Below are 19351 nucleotides of genomic sequence, written 5' to 3'. Positions count from 1 at the left end.
AGGGTGAGATTGAAGTGAAAAAGATTCATTGGAACCTCACAAGGGTGTGCCCCAAGTCATTAAAAAAATAAAAGATGATTCTGAACCAGGAATTCCTATGAATCAGCATGAAAAGATCCGACCCACATAAATTGCAATAGAGCAGAATTAATCTTTGTGAATCTCTAGAAAAGCCACCAAATAAATATAAAGTAAGATACCTGAGAACAAGCTCATTGGAAACAAATCCTTCTACTATTAAACTGCTAAAGCAAACAGAAACTTCTGATCCTAATGCTCTCCATGCTGAGTAAATGGCTCCATTTACCTAAAAAACTGCATGCATTTAAAAACAGGGAAGGCCTGAGAGTACATGAACTCCTAGAAACCAAAGACAGTAACTAGCTCATAATGCTCAGAACTATAATCCATGTCACTGAAAATCTGATTCTAAATATTAAGTTTGATATGTACAAAAGGAGTATTTCAGGATGCTCTAGGAAGGGACATTCTTGACAACTGACAATCCCTGAAAAGATGTGACTAATTTTATATACAATGTCTCTAAAGTTAGTGACGTCAAAAAAAATAAGGCACACTTCATTTTATGTTTTCAATATATTAAAAAGCAACAGAGTACAAATGCTGTAGTTAATACTAAAAAGGATCCAAATTTTTCAAGGAATGATTTTTTTTATAAACAAGTTCTACAACAAAAGGAAAACTGCATCTTGATACACAAAAGTTCTGTTAAAGATTTTAAAACTTTTAAGTCAGAAAATGTTTAAGACTAAATTCTTTCAAATGCTCAAACCAAAAAACAACCTGTACAAGCTTCATAATAAAATGTATCCTTGTACACATGTCCTGGGCACTTTGAAAATGTTAACATTTTTAAAATGTGAGTGATAGAGGCAGCACTTGACAGCTTCATGAACCTTTTTTTTCCCTCAAAAAAGCATACTTTCGGTAAAACATTTTACCATTTTTAATCCGACTACGCATTTACATTTGTGTTCTTCCTGAAAAGGGGGATTTATATTAACACTGTATTTTTAATGTAAAAAAATACATTTAGAAATATTTAACTTCCTGAGTGACTTTAGTTATACATAGAAATGATTTAATGAGCAAATTCTAAAATTTTAGAATGAGATAGCATATATAAATTTACAATTTTATGTTCACTTAGAGTAAAACTCAAAAGACCATGTCACAGAACTTACACTAAAAATTCTCTAAGTCCAGTATGATTTATCCCCAAACTTTACCAATAAGCTTTCTAAGTAAACTGTATCACTGAAATTACATTTTCTTATTAACAAAATACTGATAGTCATTTCAGACTACCGAACTCGAATGTTTTCTATTATACACACCAAAATTTGATTCACTAACAAGAAACTTCTTGCAATACAAAAAGATAACAGATAATTAAAATATTTGCTTTATAATACAACTAATATAATACATCCCTTCCTCAAGTGTCTAAAATGATTAGGAATTGTGGTACTTTCTTTTGCATAAAACCCTTTCCTCTTCATAAAACCCTGAGGTGAAAGGTTATTAATGTAATAAAATTGGAACCACAACTCTTATTTCTGTATTAGAGTAGCTATAGGTTTTAAAATTTTGATAAAGAAAAGTGGCAACTTGTAAAGCTGCTCTGTACAGTTTAACAAAATATTTCCAGGCCAAATGAGCCAAAGGGCCTAGAATGACCCTATAACAACATTGTCCTTTTAATACTTGTTTAGTGTCGAGATGAACGCCATTTTCCATCTCGGTTACTGTCTCTTCTGTTATCATAGTCATGGCTCCAGCCTTCGGGATTTCTATCTTCATAGAAGTAGTCATCTCTGCTTCCTCTGTAATGATGGTCAGACCCATGATCACTGTAACGCTGTTCTCGGCTATAGTGTCTATCTGGTATATAGGGATGAGAATTCTGTCTGCCTTTACGCTGTGATGGTGTATCTTGGCGCCACTGGGAGCTTGAAGACTGGTTGAAACTGTGACTATGTGATGGGGAAAATCCTGATGGATCCAGGTGTGGAGAACCAAATTTCCCACCATAGGACATCTGTCTCAAAACACTGTTCATCTAAATGAAGGGAAAAAGAAGGAAATGTTAACTGCAAATATTTCTAGGAATCAAAGTCAATATATACTTAGTCACAGTGAACCAAACAGATAATGATGGAAAAGCAAAACTACTCTTGCCCAGATGGATCTTAGGTTGAATAGAACTTGAAGTAGAAAAATACAATGGCTTTGTTCATTACAATGTATACCTATAAGATATTTGTACATAACTACTACTCCTTGCCCTCAAGAATATAACTTAGAGCCAAAGTGATCACATAAATGATTACAATGTAAATCATTGTCTGATGACACATAAAGAGCCAGGAGCTCAGTATCACTAGGAAAGGCTTCATGAAGGTAGCATGTTATCTAAGTATTAAAAGTTTGGATAGACTATTTTGAGGAAGAATTATAACCAAGGAAGGGAAATCGCACAAATGTAACAAGGAAATAGAATGCGTTCATAGAATAGCAAGAATTCTAATTACAGATCTCATAAGCAGTGGATAATGGACAGATAGGCTGGAAAGCTTTATTGGCAACAGATGATGGGAGCACCTCATAACTAGGCTAGAGAATTCAGACTTCACCTTGCAAATGATGGAAAGCCAAATTACCAGGAATATAAGCGAAATAGGGTTGTAATATTCATTTTGAAACCGTGTGTGAGATGGGCTAGCAAGGAGAAAACAGAGACACGTACGAACTGACTAGACCAGTGGTCCCCAAATTCTGCTCATGGATAGGTATTAGCCAGTGACAATTTTTTTAAATAGCCTACAGAAAAATAAGTTATATGTATGTAAAACTGACATCCCTTTATATTGCTCTCTCAATTTTACTTTATTTCACTCTCACATTTTTATTTTGCAGACCTTCAAAAGACTGAGGGGTCACAAGGCAAGACTGATTTGAGCAAAAAAAAGAAGAAATGAATTCAAGAAAAAAAGGAAAGTGACAAAATTTAAAAAGTGAGAGACTGGAGATAGACATGGAACAGTAAAACACACCAAAAAGTTTAAGCCTAGTTGCACAGTCTCATATTACAGAAAAAATGGAAATCAAGAGAAAACTGGTCAAAGACTCCAATATATTCAAGTACCATTATAACCATTAAAGAGAGTGTATGGTAAGAAGCCCTTCAGCATAGGCTGCAAGAGTATCAGAGAATAAATTTCCAATCTTTAAAGCACACACAATAGCTGAAGAAAAATACAAATGTGAAATGCAGTTCTTTTATTTATCTTCAATCTGTTAAATATGCATTTCACCCCAGTGAAAACCAAAATGAGTTATCAACCTACAAAGATCATGCTAGTTTAACTAAGACTTAGGACATTACTTAAGAAGTATGTGAACATTTTTTAAAACATTTCTTTATTTGAGAGAGAGTGCATGATGCATGTGCAAGTGAAGGACAGAGAGAGGGGGGGAATCTGAAGCAGACTCCCCACTGAGCACAGAGCCCAACATAGGGCTCAGTCTCACAATTGCAAGATCATGACCTGAGCCAAAACCAAGAGTCAGATGCTTAACCAACTGAGCCACCCATCTGAACATTCTAGGTTTGGGAGTTTTTTGGTTTTTGGGTTTTTTTAGCAACTCAAGTGGAAGACAGCTGAGTTCTGATAAACATTTTTGGGCAGTCTCTATAGATATTATTTAAATTATAAGTGACCTTTAGACTCAACAAATATGTCTCAAGCAGTATATTTGAGTTTATTTAAAGTGGAAAATAAATGAGTGACAAATTTTATTTTCCAGCTGTAAGAAAGACGTAAGTTCATTGCATGATGTTTTAATTGGCTGGTAAAAATTTAGACTGGGTGTTCTAAGAACTAACGTTTCAGTAAGTGTTTAACATATCAAAAGGTGACTATTTTTGAGAAGCTGATATTATAATCCACCAAGTACATAAATTACTGGTAAAAGCAATTATGAACTTCTGCTTTTGTCTTTGTAAAACAAGGACTTCTCGTGACAAATTTTAAAACTTCATAAACTGAGTTGTATTTGCAAGTGTACACTGTATGCTACTGCGCTGCATAGTTAGCATATATAGCTTTGTGGTTTTTTTGAAATGTGATATTTTATTCAATTACCTAATTATGGGGATCCCTGGGTGGCGCAGCGGTTTGGCGCCTGCCTTTGGCCCAGGGCGCGATCCTGGAGACCCGGGATCGAATCCCACATCGGGCTCCTGGTGCATGGAGCCTGCTTCTCCCTCTGCCTGTGTCTCTGCCTCTCTCTCTTTCTCTCTGTGTGACTATCATAAATAAATAAAAATTTAAAAAAAAAAATTACCTAATTATGACTTTCTGGGTTTTCTATTTTTTTTTTAATGTGCTGCTCTTTCTCATTAAATTTTCTGTGTAGCAGTTCAAAGCATGGTTTCAAATTTTGGCAGGCTGCACTTGTAATCTCAGTCCTACCACTTGCTAATTTTATGACCTTCCAAATCCTCAATTTTCGTATTGCTATATATTATAACAGTGCATATATCCCTGTTACCCTTAAGAATAAATAATGTAACATATATAACACTTTGAGGTGATATTGCCTGACATATACCATATATTCAAAACATTGTAACTATTTTTATTTTTGTAAGGGTTTCATCTCTGTGTGTGTGTATGTGTGAGCGCTACTTAAAGGCTTAGTCTAGACATTTGGTTAACCCTAGTTCTAGTACAAGGAGATGCTAATCAATGTCTACTTTGTTTTAAATTCAACAATTTGGGAATTTACTCCTCATGAAGCATTTTAGGTAATACTTTACAAATTATTCTATATATGGAAGATTGCACCAGTATTTTTCATGGTTACTAAGAGGATAGTTTGTACCTTTAAAAACAGCACAATACATTTGCTAATTTTTTCCTTTAAGAAAGGAATTATTACTTTATTTTTTAAAAAGAGAGAGAAAAGAAAAGAAAAGAAAAATCAACCTACCACTGCTTGTCTCTGAAAATTTTCTGGAGAAGAGAAAGATCTCTGAATTATCTGTGCTGATGGAGTCATATTATCCACAGTCCTTTCATACCTATGAAAAATAAGAAAACCAACAAATAATCATTCATTTAACAAATATTTACTCCATACCAATCATGAGCAAGACACAGTCTCAAAGGTAAGAATGAACAAAAAAGACAAAGTATCGCTCTCATGGATGAAGATTCAGATAGTAAAATAATTTTACCTTATAACAAGTGATATAATGAATAGCCCACTAAAAAGCAAGTAAGATGAGCAGGACAGGGGTTCTATTTTAGCTCTGGCTGGTCTGGTCGGGGATTATCTTTCTACAAAGGAGGCACATTTGAAGTGAAAATTGAGTAACAAGATTACCTAGAGGCAAAACATTTCAGCTGAGGGAAGAACTAGCACAGGGGTGAGCAAGCTATATAGCCTGTGGGCCAAATTCAGTTTTTGTAACATACTCTTGTGTCTGTTTCATCTGTGTGGTGTTACAATGACAGAGGAAAAAAAAAAATATATGTCCTCCCAAGTCTGAAACATTACCCATCTGGCCCTTCATAGGAAAAAAAAACCTGTCAATCCAGGGCTAGTGCAGAGGCCTATGTTGAAAACTAAAATGAAAAGGATTTGATCGATTAGACATGACAGATGAGGGAAAAAGAAAAATAAAGGGCCAAATCTAGATTTTTAGCTTGAGCAATTATGTAGACATTTACTCTGAAAGGGAAGAGGAACAGGTCAGGGGGAGCAAGGAATTAAGAGTTCTGTAACACAAAAAGGATATTAATTTTTAAGGAATTCTAACTTATTCCTCAATTCCTATAAAGGTAGCTTGCTCTATAGAAAAATTCACCTTAACAAGTGTTTTAATTTCATTTTATTTTAAAATACTTATAATCAAAATCACTAATTGATTGGTCTCAAGATTTGTATCTTCCCATTTGGGGTTTTCTTAAATCAGATTAGACATCTATATGTTAAATGGGCAAAAACTATAAATTTTCCTTCTAAGAAAACAATAATGATGCACATTCTAGCCTTATATTAAAAAAGAAAAATTATTTTCTTGTATATATTTTTCCAAAGAAATTCCCAGAGAGGTAAACTCTTTTTTCCTCCAGCTGAGGTACCTTTAAAGCGTCTACAAAAGTGGTTTGACATGCTTCAAGTCCCAAATGCAATGAGAAGTATTCAAATACAATTTCAGTTGGCAACAAAGGTTAATAAGGTGGTACTCTTTTTACACTATTCTTTTTTGCAATTTTTCTTTCCAGTTATCTTTTCATATTGAAGCCAATTCACTTCAGTTCCTGGCACCACCCTAATCCAAACCAACAACCTCACCCCTGAAACTTCCTTGTCTTGCTACTAATACCAATACTTTGCTACCAATAACTTCCTAACTGGTCTATTTTCAGCCTTGTCCTCTCCAATCCATTCTCCCACAGCAACCAAACAATTTGATAAAATACAAACCTGGTCCTGCTAGTATCCTACTGAAAACATTTCAAATGTCTTTCTACTATTTTTAGGAGGAAATTCCCAGATCCTAAATATAGCCTGTAAGAAAGACCTTTCTACTTTATCAACATCATCTACTACTCTCCGTTTTTTTTTTTCCTTCATTATGATCTAGACACACTGGCCTCTTTTAGTTCCTCATTCATTTATATCATCCCTCCCTGTTAAACCTTTCTCCAAGCACATTTTATGCTTTCTTTAGAGAACTTACTAAACAGGTAGTCACAAAATATATACATGTCTTCCTATAGACGGTTAAGCTTCACTAGGCAGCCTATTACAGTGGCTGAGGCTCAGTCACAATGCCTGACTGGTTTCAATCCCAACCCACTGCTCATGAGTAGTTCAAACATGGGCAAGTTAATCTCCAATCCTCACTTTCTTCGCATACAAGATGGAACTAACAATAACCCCTACACCTCCTAAGACTGATGTGAGAAATAAGACCACAAATGCAAAGGACCTGGTGAAGAACCTGACATGTGATAGATTATTTGTTGACTCTTTCTTGAATAAGCCCATTATGACTGGTAAGACGCTCTACGAAGAAACCAGGAAAAAAAAATATCTCTCATAAAATACCAGCCTTCCCAAAGCAAATAAAACTATTTAATATAAACATGGTACTTTTTCTAACCCTTAGTAACTGGAAGAGACCATGGAGAGTGTTTAACTCAGCTTTTCCTTACAAATGGAAGGACAGGATCAGAGAAATGAGACTTCAAGATTACACAATCAGAGAGGCAGACCTAGAATCCAACACTATAAACTTAGTCCACTAGTCTGTTTACTGATAGATATTTTTAAACTGCAAATAACAACCAGTTAGTGGTCAAAACTAATTCGAGTTAAAAAAAAAAACAGAATATAGAGTACTGAAAGTACAGAGCTTAAAGAATGTTCTGGGAAATTGTGTTTCAGTTACATACTAAAATATGTGGCTGCGGGCATAAGTCTTCACAAATGAACATAATTATAGATACATACATATCTACCTTAGGGGTACTATACATGTCTATAGTCCCCTTAAAATAGATACCTAATTAGAACCCAAAATACAAATAATATAAAAGAATAAAGAAGCAGAAGCTTTAAAAAGGAAACAGATCACCGAGTATGATTTGAGACTACTTAAAAAAATAAAAATTCCAATAAATGATTTTAATAACAGGTGCAAAATATTACCTGCTGGGAGATGTAGAGGTAGGGCTTGAGTTTCCAAGATGATGCTGGGGATACAACAAATTGACATCCTGTGAGGCATGGCTACTTCCTAAAATGAAGTAATTTGAGAAATTATTCTTTTTTTAAACTTATGTGAGAGAGAGAGAGAGATAGAGAGAGAATGAGCAGAAGGGCAGAGGGAAAAGCATTCCCTGCTGAGCAGGAAGCTTGATGCAGAACTTGATCCCAAAACCTTGAGATCATGACCTGAGCTGAAGGCATACGCTGAACTAAATGAGCCACCCGGGCGTTCCAAGAAATTTTCCTTGATAGAAAACTTAAGCTGAAATTTTATTCCTCCTATCCCAAATCTTGCCAAAGAGGTAGAAAGAAGCTACAAGAGAAAACATCAAATTTCAGTAAACCGCTTTACTGTTTCAGAGTAAAACTGTAAATGTTTGATACCAGATATATGTAAAACAGAGAGTTCCAAATAAGCACTATCCAAACAGATAAATATCCAACCTGGCCATAATATTATGATCCCCACACTAAATTTTAACTGCATACGTGGAAAGTTTCATCTTCACATAATCTAGAATCTAAATTTGTAAATGTAAATCACAAAGCAACCAGGAAAAGTATTTTTAGAAAACAATCCTTGCTGCCTTCAGAGCATGAACTCAAACCCGTCTTTCCAACGACAAAGTTTATGTTCTTTTCCGTAACCTCAACTCAATTTTAAAATGATGACTTTAAAAATCCATAGTCCATGTGACCTACTTTCAGGGACATACAAAGCTTAGTATCCACAATCTTAAGGTATTTTCATCCAACAAAACTGAATCATAAAATTAAGAACAAAGCTGCTAAAAACCCTTCTCCCCCCAAAAAACAGTTACCTGATCTAAACTGAATTTTGATGGGCCTCCCAAAAAGTTTGATTCCATTAAGTAGGTTCATCGCATAAGGAACAGACACTTCGTGCTTGAAATTCACAAATGCAAACTGCTTTGGTTTACCATCCTTATCTTTTGGGATTTTCACTTTTACTACAGGCCCAGCCTACAGACAAAAAAAAAAAGAGAGAGAGAGAGAAAGAAGAAAAGAAAAAGTGTTTGGAAATTAAATAAGGCAATTTCAAAAAAAAAAAATTCACATTTTAGGACGTTTAGACACAGGAAATGTCTAAATGTAACCAGGAAAAGTCTAAAAAGGAGACACCCAGGGGAATTCCACCTGTTAAAGATCCTACAAATATGACTGGCCGCTTGATTAATTTATCTGGAGAAGGAAGCCCTTAAGGAACTGGAAACAGCCCCTCAGTTTACATTTCACAGCGCTTTATGACTTTTTAGCAAGGCGACCAACACCCATCATTTTCCCACTCCGGGGCATGTTTATCCAGGGGTAGAAAAACTGGTTTTCTTAGGCTAAGAAGAAAAAAAATTCACTTTTGCATCGATTTCACCAAATATTACCAGCTGTCAGAGTAGAGACCTGGCGGAATCGAGATACTCTGAATTTTTAACTCTTTTAAAGGCTGATTTTAATGCAGAGACACAAGCCTGCTCTACAGAATACTTAGAGTCTATTTTAAATTTAAAGTTAAAAAAAAAAAAAACTTAAGTGGAAAACAGATTCTGACGAAGCATTTATTTAGAAATACCATCTATCAATCAGATACTCTGAAGAGGAAGTGCCCGCAGGGGAAGGAAGAGGAGCCCAGAAGGAACAGGGGGAGCGCACAGCCAGGAGCCCACCCACATCACTCGCGCAAGACCCTGGAACCTTCACCTCGGGAATGCCTCCCTGGGGGGGCTGCATTCGGGGGGGGGGTGTGCCTGCACCCCTGGGGGAGGTGCCTGCATGGGGGGGGTGTGCCTGCACCCCTGGGGGAGGTGCCTGCATGGGGGGGGTGTGCCTGCACCCCTGGGGGAGGTGCCTGCATGGGGGGGGTGTGCCTGCACCCCTGGGGGAGGTGCCTGCATGGGGGGGTGTGCCTGCACCCCTGGGGGAGGTGCCTGCATCCCTGGGGGAGGTGCTTGCATGGGGGGGCCTGCATCCCGGGGGGGGGTGGGAAGGCCTGCATCCCTGGGGGGGGCCTCCTCCGCCACCACCCCCCGAGCGAACTGACCGGGCTTCTGCGCTGAAAGCGGCCCCAGCGAGCTTCTCAGTTTCCCGGCGCCCCCTCCGCCGAGTCGGCCCTCCCGGCGGGCGCCGGGACCCGCAGCCCCGCCTCCCCCAGGAAGGCGGGCAAGGCCGTCGGGCCGGGCCGTCCGGGGACTCCCAAAGCGGAAGGAAAAAGCGTGCGGTCGTCCGCTCACCTGGTGGAAAAGCTCGAAGAGGAGCTCCTCGGTCACCTTCGTCTCCAGGTTGCCCACAAAGAGCGTGCGGTCCGCCTCCGCCGCCGCCGCCCCCATGTCAGCGTCGCCCCCTCCCGTACGAGGCCGAAGGGTCGCCGCCGGCGCACTCACTGCGCACTCTCGGAAACCCCACGTCCTCGCCCTCCCCGGCGTCCCCGGCGTCCCCGGCGTCCCCGACGTAAGCGTCAATCACGCTCGCCCCAGGCCGGCGTCGACGCGCGCCGACGTGCTGCGCAGGCGCAGACGCAGGCGCAGGCGCGCGAGGAGAGCGCCGGCGAGAGGCGGGTCCTCGCTCGGCCGCGGCTCCGGTTCTGGCCGCGTTGGCGGGCGGTGGCGGCGTCCGAGACGGGCTGGACTGAAGCGGGCAGCCGCGAGGGAGCCGCCGTGACCGAGGGACGTACCAACCCCTGCGGGCAGCGTTTGAAGATGGCCGTGAACTTCGTGTCCCTGTGGGCCGGCGACCAAAGGAGCAGGGTGGCCTCCCGCGCGCCCCCGGGCGACCTCAGCCCGTCCGCCGCGGCGCTGGCGCTGGTCTCCGGAGACGGCCTCCTGGTCGCCGCGCCCGAGGCGAGGCTCCCGGGGCGCGTTCCTCGGCAGGCGGGGCGGCCGAGCGTGCGCCCCGAGAGCCCGACGCGCCCTATAAAGGGTCGGGACCCTGACGGGCGGGCCCGGAGCCGCCAGACCCGAGGCGCGCCGTACGCGATCCCGGCCGTGAAGCCGGCCCCGCTGCGGACCTTGCTGCGGCGCCGCCCGCTCGCGGCCCGCCTCCCGGCCTGATCGACCCCCCGCCCCTGACCGCGCAAACAAGGCCTCCCGAACCCTCCCCCGGTGCCTCGGCAGCCTTCTTTTCAGAGGGATGCGTCTGCGTCTTAACCGGGAAACACGCGGGGGCCCTGTTATGACGGCTCGGCGCAGAGGACGCCCCTACTTCGCCCCGTGCCGCTGGTTGAGGCGGCCTGGGTCAGGAGATTTTTCTCCTGCTTAGTCACAAAGCTGAGCCGCCCTCCCCAGAGGCCAGCAGGCGTGCGTTTGTTTGTTTGTTTGTTCACCCTTGGTGCTCCGCCTCCCACACCTCCACCCCCCACCCTGGCCGACGCTCCTGCTTTGAGACTTGTAATTGGAGCTTCCTCAACTGCCCACTTCTACCCCGCACCGTTCTCACTAGGTTCACTTTTATTGGTGAAAAGGAAATGCTTCCTTTTACTCCCCTGGCTTATCCTTCCATGTGGCCTAGGGCTTATGCCATCATCTTGCCTTTAATAAGGCTTTTCCACCGCCCTCCATTTTTTTCTTCAGTGATATTTTATACGACTCCAATCGCAATCATACCAGAAGTCAAAAGCAAACCTAAACCTTGCTGCTTTTTTTTTTTTTTTTTTAAGATTTTTACTTATTTATTCACGACCAACACAGAGAGGCAGAGACACAGGCGGAGGGAGAAGCAGGCTCCATGCAGGGAGCCCGACGTGGGTCTCAATCCTGGGACTCCAGGATCACGCCCTGGGCCAAAGGCAGATGCTCAACCGCTGAGCCACCCAGGCGTCCCAACCTTGCTGCTGCTTCACATTATTAAAGCAATTTCACTTTTTTTTTTCCCCAAAGCCTCCAGATGAATTTTACATTTCTCCTTGTCAGTTCATTATTAGCATTCAATCCCAGTTTCCTTAGTCTGCTGTCCCAAAATACAATGGTGGATACTTTAGCTTCACAGTCTCCTGTTAGGAAGCTGTTCATCTGCTCACTTTGGCATCTTCCTCAAACGTTCTTGTTTATCTTTACTCATTCAGCAATATTTGAAGATCTTCCCAACGGTGAGCACCGTGGACAAATTACAGTTAAGGACTGTATTCTAGGTAGGCAGGCTAATCAGTAGGTGATCACCACAGACTGTTAATTAGGGGCAGTGATGATAAATACTGGTTGCGAAGGCTTTCCACAATACTGTGCTATCCTAGTTCTTCTCTTACCTCACTCAGCAACCCCCCCCCCTTATTTTCTGATATTTTTATTCTCTTAACTATATGCTTCCTAAGGTTAAAAGGGTGGTATTGGGAGAAAGTGGATTTTTTAAGTGCCAGCTCTATGTAAGCAGGTAGACTAGCTTTTTCCCAGGGGACTCTTATCTATAATTATGATCAGATAAAGCAGAATCACCACATACCATGCAGTATTGAATTTTTAGAACCACTTCTGAAGAAGAATGTTGGTAAATCAGAGAGCATCCATAAGAGAGTGATTGATATGGTGAGAAATCTGGAAACCAGGTCATAGGAAAAATGGTTGAAAGGATAATAGCTATGTTGTATTGAATGCTATGTGTAAGGCAATGTGGTAAGAGCTTTTATTCACTATTCAGATACTTAGAACTTACTCTGTGCCTGATATTACCTGTATTAGGCATTTAGAATAAAGTGAACAAGATCAATAACGTCTCTGCTTTGGTGGAGCTTATATATGTCATTTAATTCCCACTATGGCCCATTAGAGAGTATCATATTTCATTCTACTGCTCAGAAACCAAAGCACAAAAAAGATGAAGTAAACTCTTCAAGGTCATACAACTAGTAAATAACAGCCTTGCAGCCTTGCAACCCAGTTTCCTCATTTGAACCATGCAATACAAAAAGTAATTTGAGTAACTATTTTCTCAATTCTCCCAAGGACATCACATACCTAAAAGACTCAAGTGACGGATGCCTTGGACTGGGCATTACAAAAACCTGTAGTTGAGAAAGGAACCCCAAATTTCTATGTTATGAGTTTTAGACTGGGAAGAATAATAAAATTAAGGCTGAAGGTAAGAAGGGATTTCATAAAACTTAAAGATGCCTAATAGTGAAAAATAACACCTCACAAGGTAAGATAAGTTCAGCCAAAAAACTCAGATACAGGCTGAATTCTATCAAATATGAAATAGATGTCCTCTCAGACCTTCTCCTATTTAACCTATAATCCTGTACTTAAAAAAAAATTAACTTGTGGAAACTTGCTCATTGGAAATGGAGAACAAGAAAATGAGGTGACTGGACTTACTGTACAAAGCAGAACACTTGAGAGTGGGAGAGGGTGCTATCAATTATGCTGAGGTATAAACAGGCTGTTCCAGCGCATCTAACCCTAGGAGAGGATGATACAGCCTTAAATATGCCTTTAAAACCTATTTCTTAGCTTCGGGGAAAGGCTAAGATTTGTAAATGAAGAAACAAAAAGTCTGGCATAAAGGTGCACATGAGAAAAGGAAGACCCAAAGGGAGTGACTTCGTTTCTGTTTAACTGTGAGATCATCAGGAGTAGGGCTTTGATTGAATAATAGTGTATATGTGCCAGAAGGGGGCGGGGGAGAAAATAGTGTAGTTAATTGTGCTTTGTGTGACAGGAGGAGAACCTTGTTCACATAAATGTTCCATCATTTTAAGTCTGAGCCAATGAATATCAAAATTCTCCTTATTCTTAGCATCTATAGTAGTGTCCAATGTGTTCCTAGAGTCACAAAGACTGTATCATGGAAGCAAGAACCAACATAAACCTCTATCAATGAAATTACCTTGAAGCAGGGACAAAGTTTTCCCAAGAGCAGTCCATGTCATTAAAAATGTTAGTGTACAGGGACACCTGGGTGGCTCAGCGATTGAGCGTCTGCCATTGGCCAAGGGAGACCTGGCATTGAGTCCCACATCGGGCTCCCTGCATGGAACCTGCTTCTCCCTCTGCCTGTGTCTCTGCCTCTCTCTCTCTCTGTGTCTCTCATGAATAAATAAATAAAATCTTTAAAAAAATGTTAGTGTACAAAATGAATTTTTATTTAATATCAGTGGCTAAGTTGGCATGTTGTCATTCTAAAATAGATGCACTTTTCTAAGAGTAATACAGGAAATAGTCCAAAAAAATCAAATGTAAGTTTTTAAAAAGCAATTGTAAGCTCCTGTTTATTTATTGTCCTGTATTTATTATGTCATACTAAGTAGCATGTGTTGAAGTGAAGTCCTGTTAGAATATTTGCTTTCTCTATTCTTCAGCACTAAAACTCTTAAAAAAAAGAATGCCCATTAGGGATATAGAAAAGGAGGCCAAGGAGACTTTTCCCTCAGTATCAGGATTTCATGATAAACCTTACCTCTAAGAGGGGTACCTTGGAAAGAAAAGAAAGGAGGGAGGAAAGTCCTACAGGAAAAAGGATGAATAAGTGAACTTCTGATGGTCAGAAGGCTCTGCTGTCTTGAGAGCAAAATTGGTTGTCTTTGATTCCTTCAGTGAGTCTATCCAGATCCCGCTAAGTTACAGCTTAGTCTACCAATTTCCGTGAAAAGTACTCTCATTTTCCTATCAACCAAATGTATGAATACCTAGGACTTAATACCACCTATTTCCTGTCCTTATTACTATGATTATTCAAATGCAAAGTCCTGCCCATTTTATCTTCACAATGTATGCTTTTATAATCACTTTCATCACCTGGATTTTATTTACCTGGATATTTAACCTGTTTTCTTTGCCTGTCTCTCAACTTCATCCTAAATGTAGATAGCCTCCAGACCGATGAGCCTAAAGCATATCTCTTATCACAGTTACTACTTCAGTTTTTCCCATGGTATATTTCACAAAACCTCCACTGGAAATATACTTCTTGTAGGAAACAAACAGGGGGTTCCTGGAGGGAGGGGGTGGGTAGGGGAATGGGGTGATTGGGTGATGGGCATTAAGGAGGGCACTTGGAATGAGCACTGGGTATTCTATGCAACTGATCAATCACTAGATTCTACCTCTGAAACTAATAATACAGTATATGTTAATTAAGTCTAATTTAAATTTAAAAATAAAGAATATAGATACTTTTTAAAAAGACGGAAGACCAATAAATTTGACAAGTGGTGCATGTCACCTTGTTAGGGAGTCATGATATATAATAATATGTTAAATGTTTGATAATTCCTTTAGAAAAATAAAGCTGTTTAACTTCATTTTCTCCAGTATTTTACAAATGTATTTGTCCATAAATTTAAATTTTTTGCATACTTCCTCTCTCTCTGAGGAGCCTCAGTTCTACAGAAACATAATTCTATATGCTACCTTACCTAAGAAGTTTCATTGGCTCCCCAAGCCAGGTATTAGGAGTATGTAATGTAGCAGAATTTGGTAAGTTTCCAAAATGTTATTAGCCAAATTGGTTGGTTTCCTCACTTATGGTTCGAAAAGATTCCATCCCATCTTTATTCCACGTGATGACTGGTACCCATCATTGTGAGTGGGTAGAAGGAGGGAGGCAAGCATGCAGCTGCAGATTCCCTCGCCACTGATGATCGAGATTGGGATTGTTACTGAGGAAAAGCATTAGAAACATCCCCCGATGAAGACAGGTAGGTGCAGTCATTTCTTAAGTATGCTAATAATGTAATATGTATTTTTTTTTAAATGTAATGATTTACTTGGCTGTTAACATCACTGGAATATCCGAAGGCAGCCCTTCTTCAAAATACACTTCTAAATCAGAGGACAAAAATACTGCCTTCAGCTGCCCAAAAACCTGAGAGTAACTGAAACAATGCAGCTCTTAAAAATTGCAGACTCCATAAACAGACTTCTAAGACTTTCCAAAATCTGACCACACTACGTTGCCAGCCTTCTTATTCATAATGCGCCCAGGCGGTCACTGCTCTTTCCTGCAGCGATGCCTATGCCTATATTCTGGTCCCCTTAACTAAATTCTTTGTGCAGCTCATCTTCTGTCAGTTAAACTTTTATCCATCCAGATTGGTCCAGTTTCTGTACATTAGAAAGGACACACCCTTTTAATCAGGTTAAGCAAAAAATGGACTCAGAGAGCTGGAAAAGTGTGGTGAACGTTGGATGTTCTCTCTACCCAACAATTATCTATTCTCCATCTAACAGCACCTTGGTTTTTCTTTACCTTGGAGCCCCCTCCCTCTTCCTCCATTCATGTATTTGGGGAGAAGCATAGATTTATAATCCATGTCTTATCTCCTCTACTACAATGAAGCTCCCTGAGAGCAGACAACATGTCTAAATTTATTTTTATGTTTATTTGTACCTATTACCCAAAGAGTAGATATTTAATGAATGCCTGTTACATGAATGAATGAACTTCACGTAGGCTATCTCTCCCTTGGAATCAAAATCCAAAAGCAGAGCATTCTAGGAAGGCAAGGGCAAAAATTGTTGGCCCTTCAAGGCTAAAATTATCCAGTTGTCTGGGCCGATAAGAGTACTATAGTAAGACAAAATTAGCTTTGTTTAAAGGTTTTACTTCAATTTGGAGTCAATCTGCCTCTGGGAATGTAACCTAAAGGTAAATCCTAATCCAAGATGTGTATAAATATGCACATAAATAATTAATGCACTTTAAAATGCCCCTACTTAGAATTTTAAAAATATGGAAGCAGCTTATATGTCCAAAATAGACAATGAGTGAAGAAAAAAGAATGAGTGCTTACTTTATACCAAGTTGCCACTAACCACTTTCCTAAGGATTATTTTATTTACTCCTTACAATCATTCTGTGACACGAGGTAGCAAACTTTTTTTTCTGTAAAGAGCCAGGTAGTAAATACCTTAGACCCTGCAGACTAAGGAGCAGAACTGAGGCTCTTACGTAGGCACTTATAAAACGAGAGATAACAAAGTTCCACAAAATTTGTATTGATAAATTTCAAATCTAGTAGTTGATACGTTTTTTTGGTGATGCTTATAAAGGAGAAGATGGAATTCTTTTTTGGAAGTGGTGAGGGAGACTTTTCACTCTACTGGAGTTTGAAGTTCATGTTCCCATCATCAAAATCAATAGCAAATGCTCATTTGTTAATGCTGATTTTTAGTGAGATTTTATGCATTTTATCTTTGAAAATGTCTTTGAAATCTTCTTTTCATAGGTACTGCCAAATCTGGTATCAGTCCATGAGTATATAGTTTTCATTGAGCATATTCATTGCTTGGGAGGCATTTATGCAATTCTGTTAAATCCTTCTCTTGATATTTGCCTTTTAATATGTCATTATGTTGCAGATTGTTTCCAACTGAAGGTGGAAGCTCTGCAATTGCACAGTTGAATGGATTTTGAAATAAGGAAAGTTTTTTGCACTCACATCCAGGTCCAAAAGACACTGTTGAACTGTAGTTTGAACTCAGAAAAATATATCTACTACAAATTTGTGTGGTCATGGAGATCTTGTTTCTTAATTTTTGAACAGCACAGGAAGTATATAAAATAGCTTGAGATTGCTTGTGATTCAAAAAAGTTGCTAGTTGTTGAGATTACCACAGTATAAATTTGGTATGTAAGTGCTATTTTGCCTTACAGGTTTAGATTTTTTTAAGATTTTATTTATTTTGGGATCACTGGGTGGCGCAGCGGTTTGGCGCCTGCCTTTGGCCCAGGACATGATCCTGGAGACCCGGGATCGAATCCCACGTCGGGCTCCCAGTGCATGGAGCCTGCTTCTCCCTCTGCCTATGTCTCTGCCTCTCTCTCTCTCTGTGACGATCATAAATAATAAATAAAAATTTATTTAAAAAAAAAAAGATTTTATTTATTTAAAAAAAAAGATTTTATTTATTTATTCACGAGAGACACAGAGACAAAGAGAGGCAGAGACACAGGCGGGAGAGAAGCAGGCTCCATGCAGGGAGCCTGACGTAGGACTCGATCCCGGGACTCCAGTATTACGCCCTGGGCCGAAGACAGGTGCTAAACCATTGAGCCACCCAGGGATCCCCTACAGCTTTAGATCTAATTCATTGAGAAACATTTTCAAGCCTGCAGCAAAAGCTAATTTTCAAAACCATTCAGGGTTCAGTAATAGTGGTTGAGAGTAGTTCCTCCAACCACTTAAAAATGTACATGAGGGAAAAATTAAAAATAAATAAAATTAATTTTAAAAAATAAAATAAAAATGTACATGGGGTGCCTAGGTGGCTCAGTTGGTTAAGCATCCAACTCTTGGTTTTGGCTCAAGCCATGATCTCAGCGTCCTGAGATTGAGCCTTCTCTCCAGCTTGGTGCTCAGCTGGCAGTCTGCTTGAGATTCTCTCCCTCTCCCTCTACACTTTGCCTCCTGCCCAGCACACACTCTCTCTCTGAAATAAATAAATAAATCTTTTTAAAATGTACAACTGTTCTTAGCCGGAGGGCTATGCAAAAATTGGCCAAGGGCTGGATTTGATCTGTGTGCCTTAGTTTGCAAAGAATTTTATTAACTGCCCAAGGGTACAAAACCATTTAGTGGTGAAATGAGGATTCAAATTTTAGCAAACGGCCTGGCCAATGGCCTGGCCTCAGAGTCCATTCACTTGGTCACTATGCTATACTACTTATCATGCTAGGGTAGCCAACTGGCAGCCTTTGGCCAAAGCCAGCATGGGGTTTCCTTTGGCTAGCAGTTGCAGTTTTTTCTTTAAAAGATGCCTTATACAATATTTAATATGTACAAAAACAGAATAAGTAAAATGCAACCCATACCCATGTACTTACCATCCAACTTAAATAAAATATTGCCCCACATTTAAAATCCCCTCAATTGGGATGCCTGGGTGGCTCAGTGGTAAAATATAAAATCTTTAAAAAAATTAAAAATAAATAAATAAAATCTCTTCTGTTTACCTTCCTTTGATAATCTTATGTTCATACCACTTCCTGAGTAATCAGTTCTGAATTTGATATTTTGCATTCTTCCTCTATTTTTAAAAACAACTTTCATTACCTATGTACCCCTAGTGTATTGCTCAGTGGAACATAGAATTGTTTTACCTTTTTTAAAACAGGATAAATGGTATTATACTGCACGTGTTCTGTGGCTTAGTTTCTCCACTTTTGGAGATTTGCTAGCACTTTAAAAATAAAACTAGCACACCTGAGTGGCTCAGTCAGTTCAGCATCCAACTCTTGATTTCAGCTCAGGTCACGATCTCTGGGTTGTGGGATCAAGCCACATAGGGCTCCGTGCTCATCACAGAGTCTGCTTGTTCACCCTGCCCCACATTGCTTCTCTTCCTGCTCGCTCTCTTTCTCTCCTTCTCTCTCTCTCAAAATAAAATCTTAAAAAAATTAAAAAATAACAATAAAACTAAATTTGGATGCCTTTTCGTGGGATCTACATTTTTAGTTACCATCACCGCCCTCTGTTTTTTACCTACCCATTTCACATATTTTAATTACCCACCAGACCCCTGAAGCCATGAGAGCTTGCGATACCTGATTTAAGAAGGCATCTCATGTAGCCATTCAAATAGAAAGTTTTAATAAC

The 19351-nt window shown here is 39.9% G+C and overlaps 2 protein-coding genes across 5 annotated transcripts; one reads left to right on the top strand and one right to left on the bottom strand.

Moving 5' to 3' along the window:
- Positions 1 to 578: 578 nt before the first annotated feature.
- RBM7 (RNA binding motif protein 7) lies at positions 579 to 10285 on the bottom strand. Of its 4 annotated transcripts, none has more exons than XM_072822077.1 (5): positions 10059 to 10285; positions 8634 to 8796; positions 7753 to 7840; positions 5020 to 5110; positions 579 to 2083 (listed from the first exon to the last, which is right to left on the bottom strand). In XM_072822077.1, exons 1-5 carry the CDS (start codon positions 10152 to 10154, stop codon positions 1733 to 1735), a joined length of 789 nt encoding a protein of 262 aa, XP_072678178.1. In that variant the 5' UTR covers positions 10155 to 10285; the 3' UTR covers positions 579 to 1732. The 4 variants fall into 4 exon arrangements, with proteins under 4 accessions (XP_072678178.1, XP_072678180.1, XP_072678182.1 ...); XM_072822079.1 differs by having other exon boundaries at positions 7753 to 7796; positions 10059 to 10217; XM_072822081.1 differs by lacking the exon at positions 10059 to 10285 and adding an exon at positions 9869 to 10004 and having other exon boundaries at positions 7753 to 7796.
- Positions 10286 to 10345: 60 nt separating this feature from the next.
- On the top strand, positions 10346 to 12529 carry C3H11orf71 (chromosome 3 C11orf71 homolog). Its single transcript, XM_072822082.1, has one exon. The coding sequence runs from the start codon at positions 10524 to 10526 to the stop codon at positions 10872 to 10874; it is 351 nt and encodes a 116-aa protein (XP_072678183.1). The 5' UTR covers positions 10346 to 10523; the 3' UTR covers positions 10875 to 12529.
- Positions 12530 to 19351: the final 6822 nt, after the last annotated feature.

Source organism: Canis lupus, chromosome 3 (genome assembly GCF_048164855.1).
Source record: "Canis lupus baileyi chromosome 3, mCanLup2.hap1, whole genome shotgun sequence".
Lineage (NCBI taxonomy): Eukaryota > Metazoa > Chordata > Mammalia > Carnivora > Canidae > Canis > Canis lupus.
Note: the sequence above shows the minus strand (reverse complement) of the source record. Positions and strands in the feature narration are given on the sequence as shown.

Coding starts and splice junctions, on each gene's coding strand:
- C3H11orf71 (XM_072822082.1), top strand. CDS start 10,524: ATGGCCGTGAACTTCGTGTCCCTGTGGGCCGGCGACCAAAGGAGCAGG.
- RBM7 (XM_072822077.1), bottom strand. CDS start 10,154: ATGGGGGCGGCGGCGGCGGAGGCGGACCGCACGCTCTTTGTGGGCAAC. Junction 8,797..10,058: donor TCTTCGAGCTTTTCCACCAG/GTGAGCGGACGA, acceptor TTTTGTCTGTAG/GCTGGGCCTGTAGTAAAAGT. Junction 5,111..7,752: donor ACCTCTACATCTCCCAGCAG/GTAATATTTTGC, acceptor TATTTTTCATAG/GTATGAAAGGACTGTGGATA.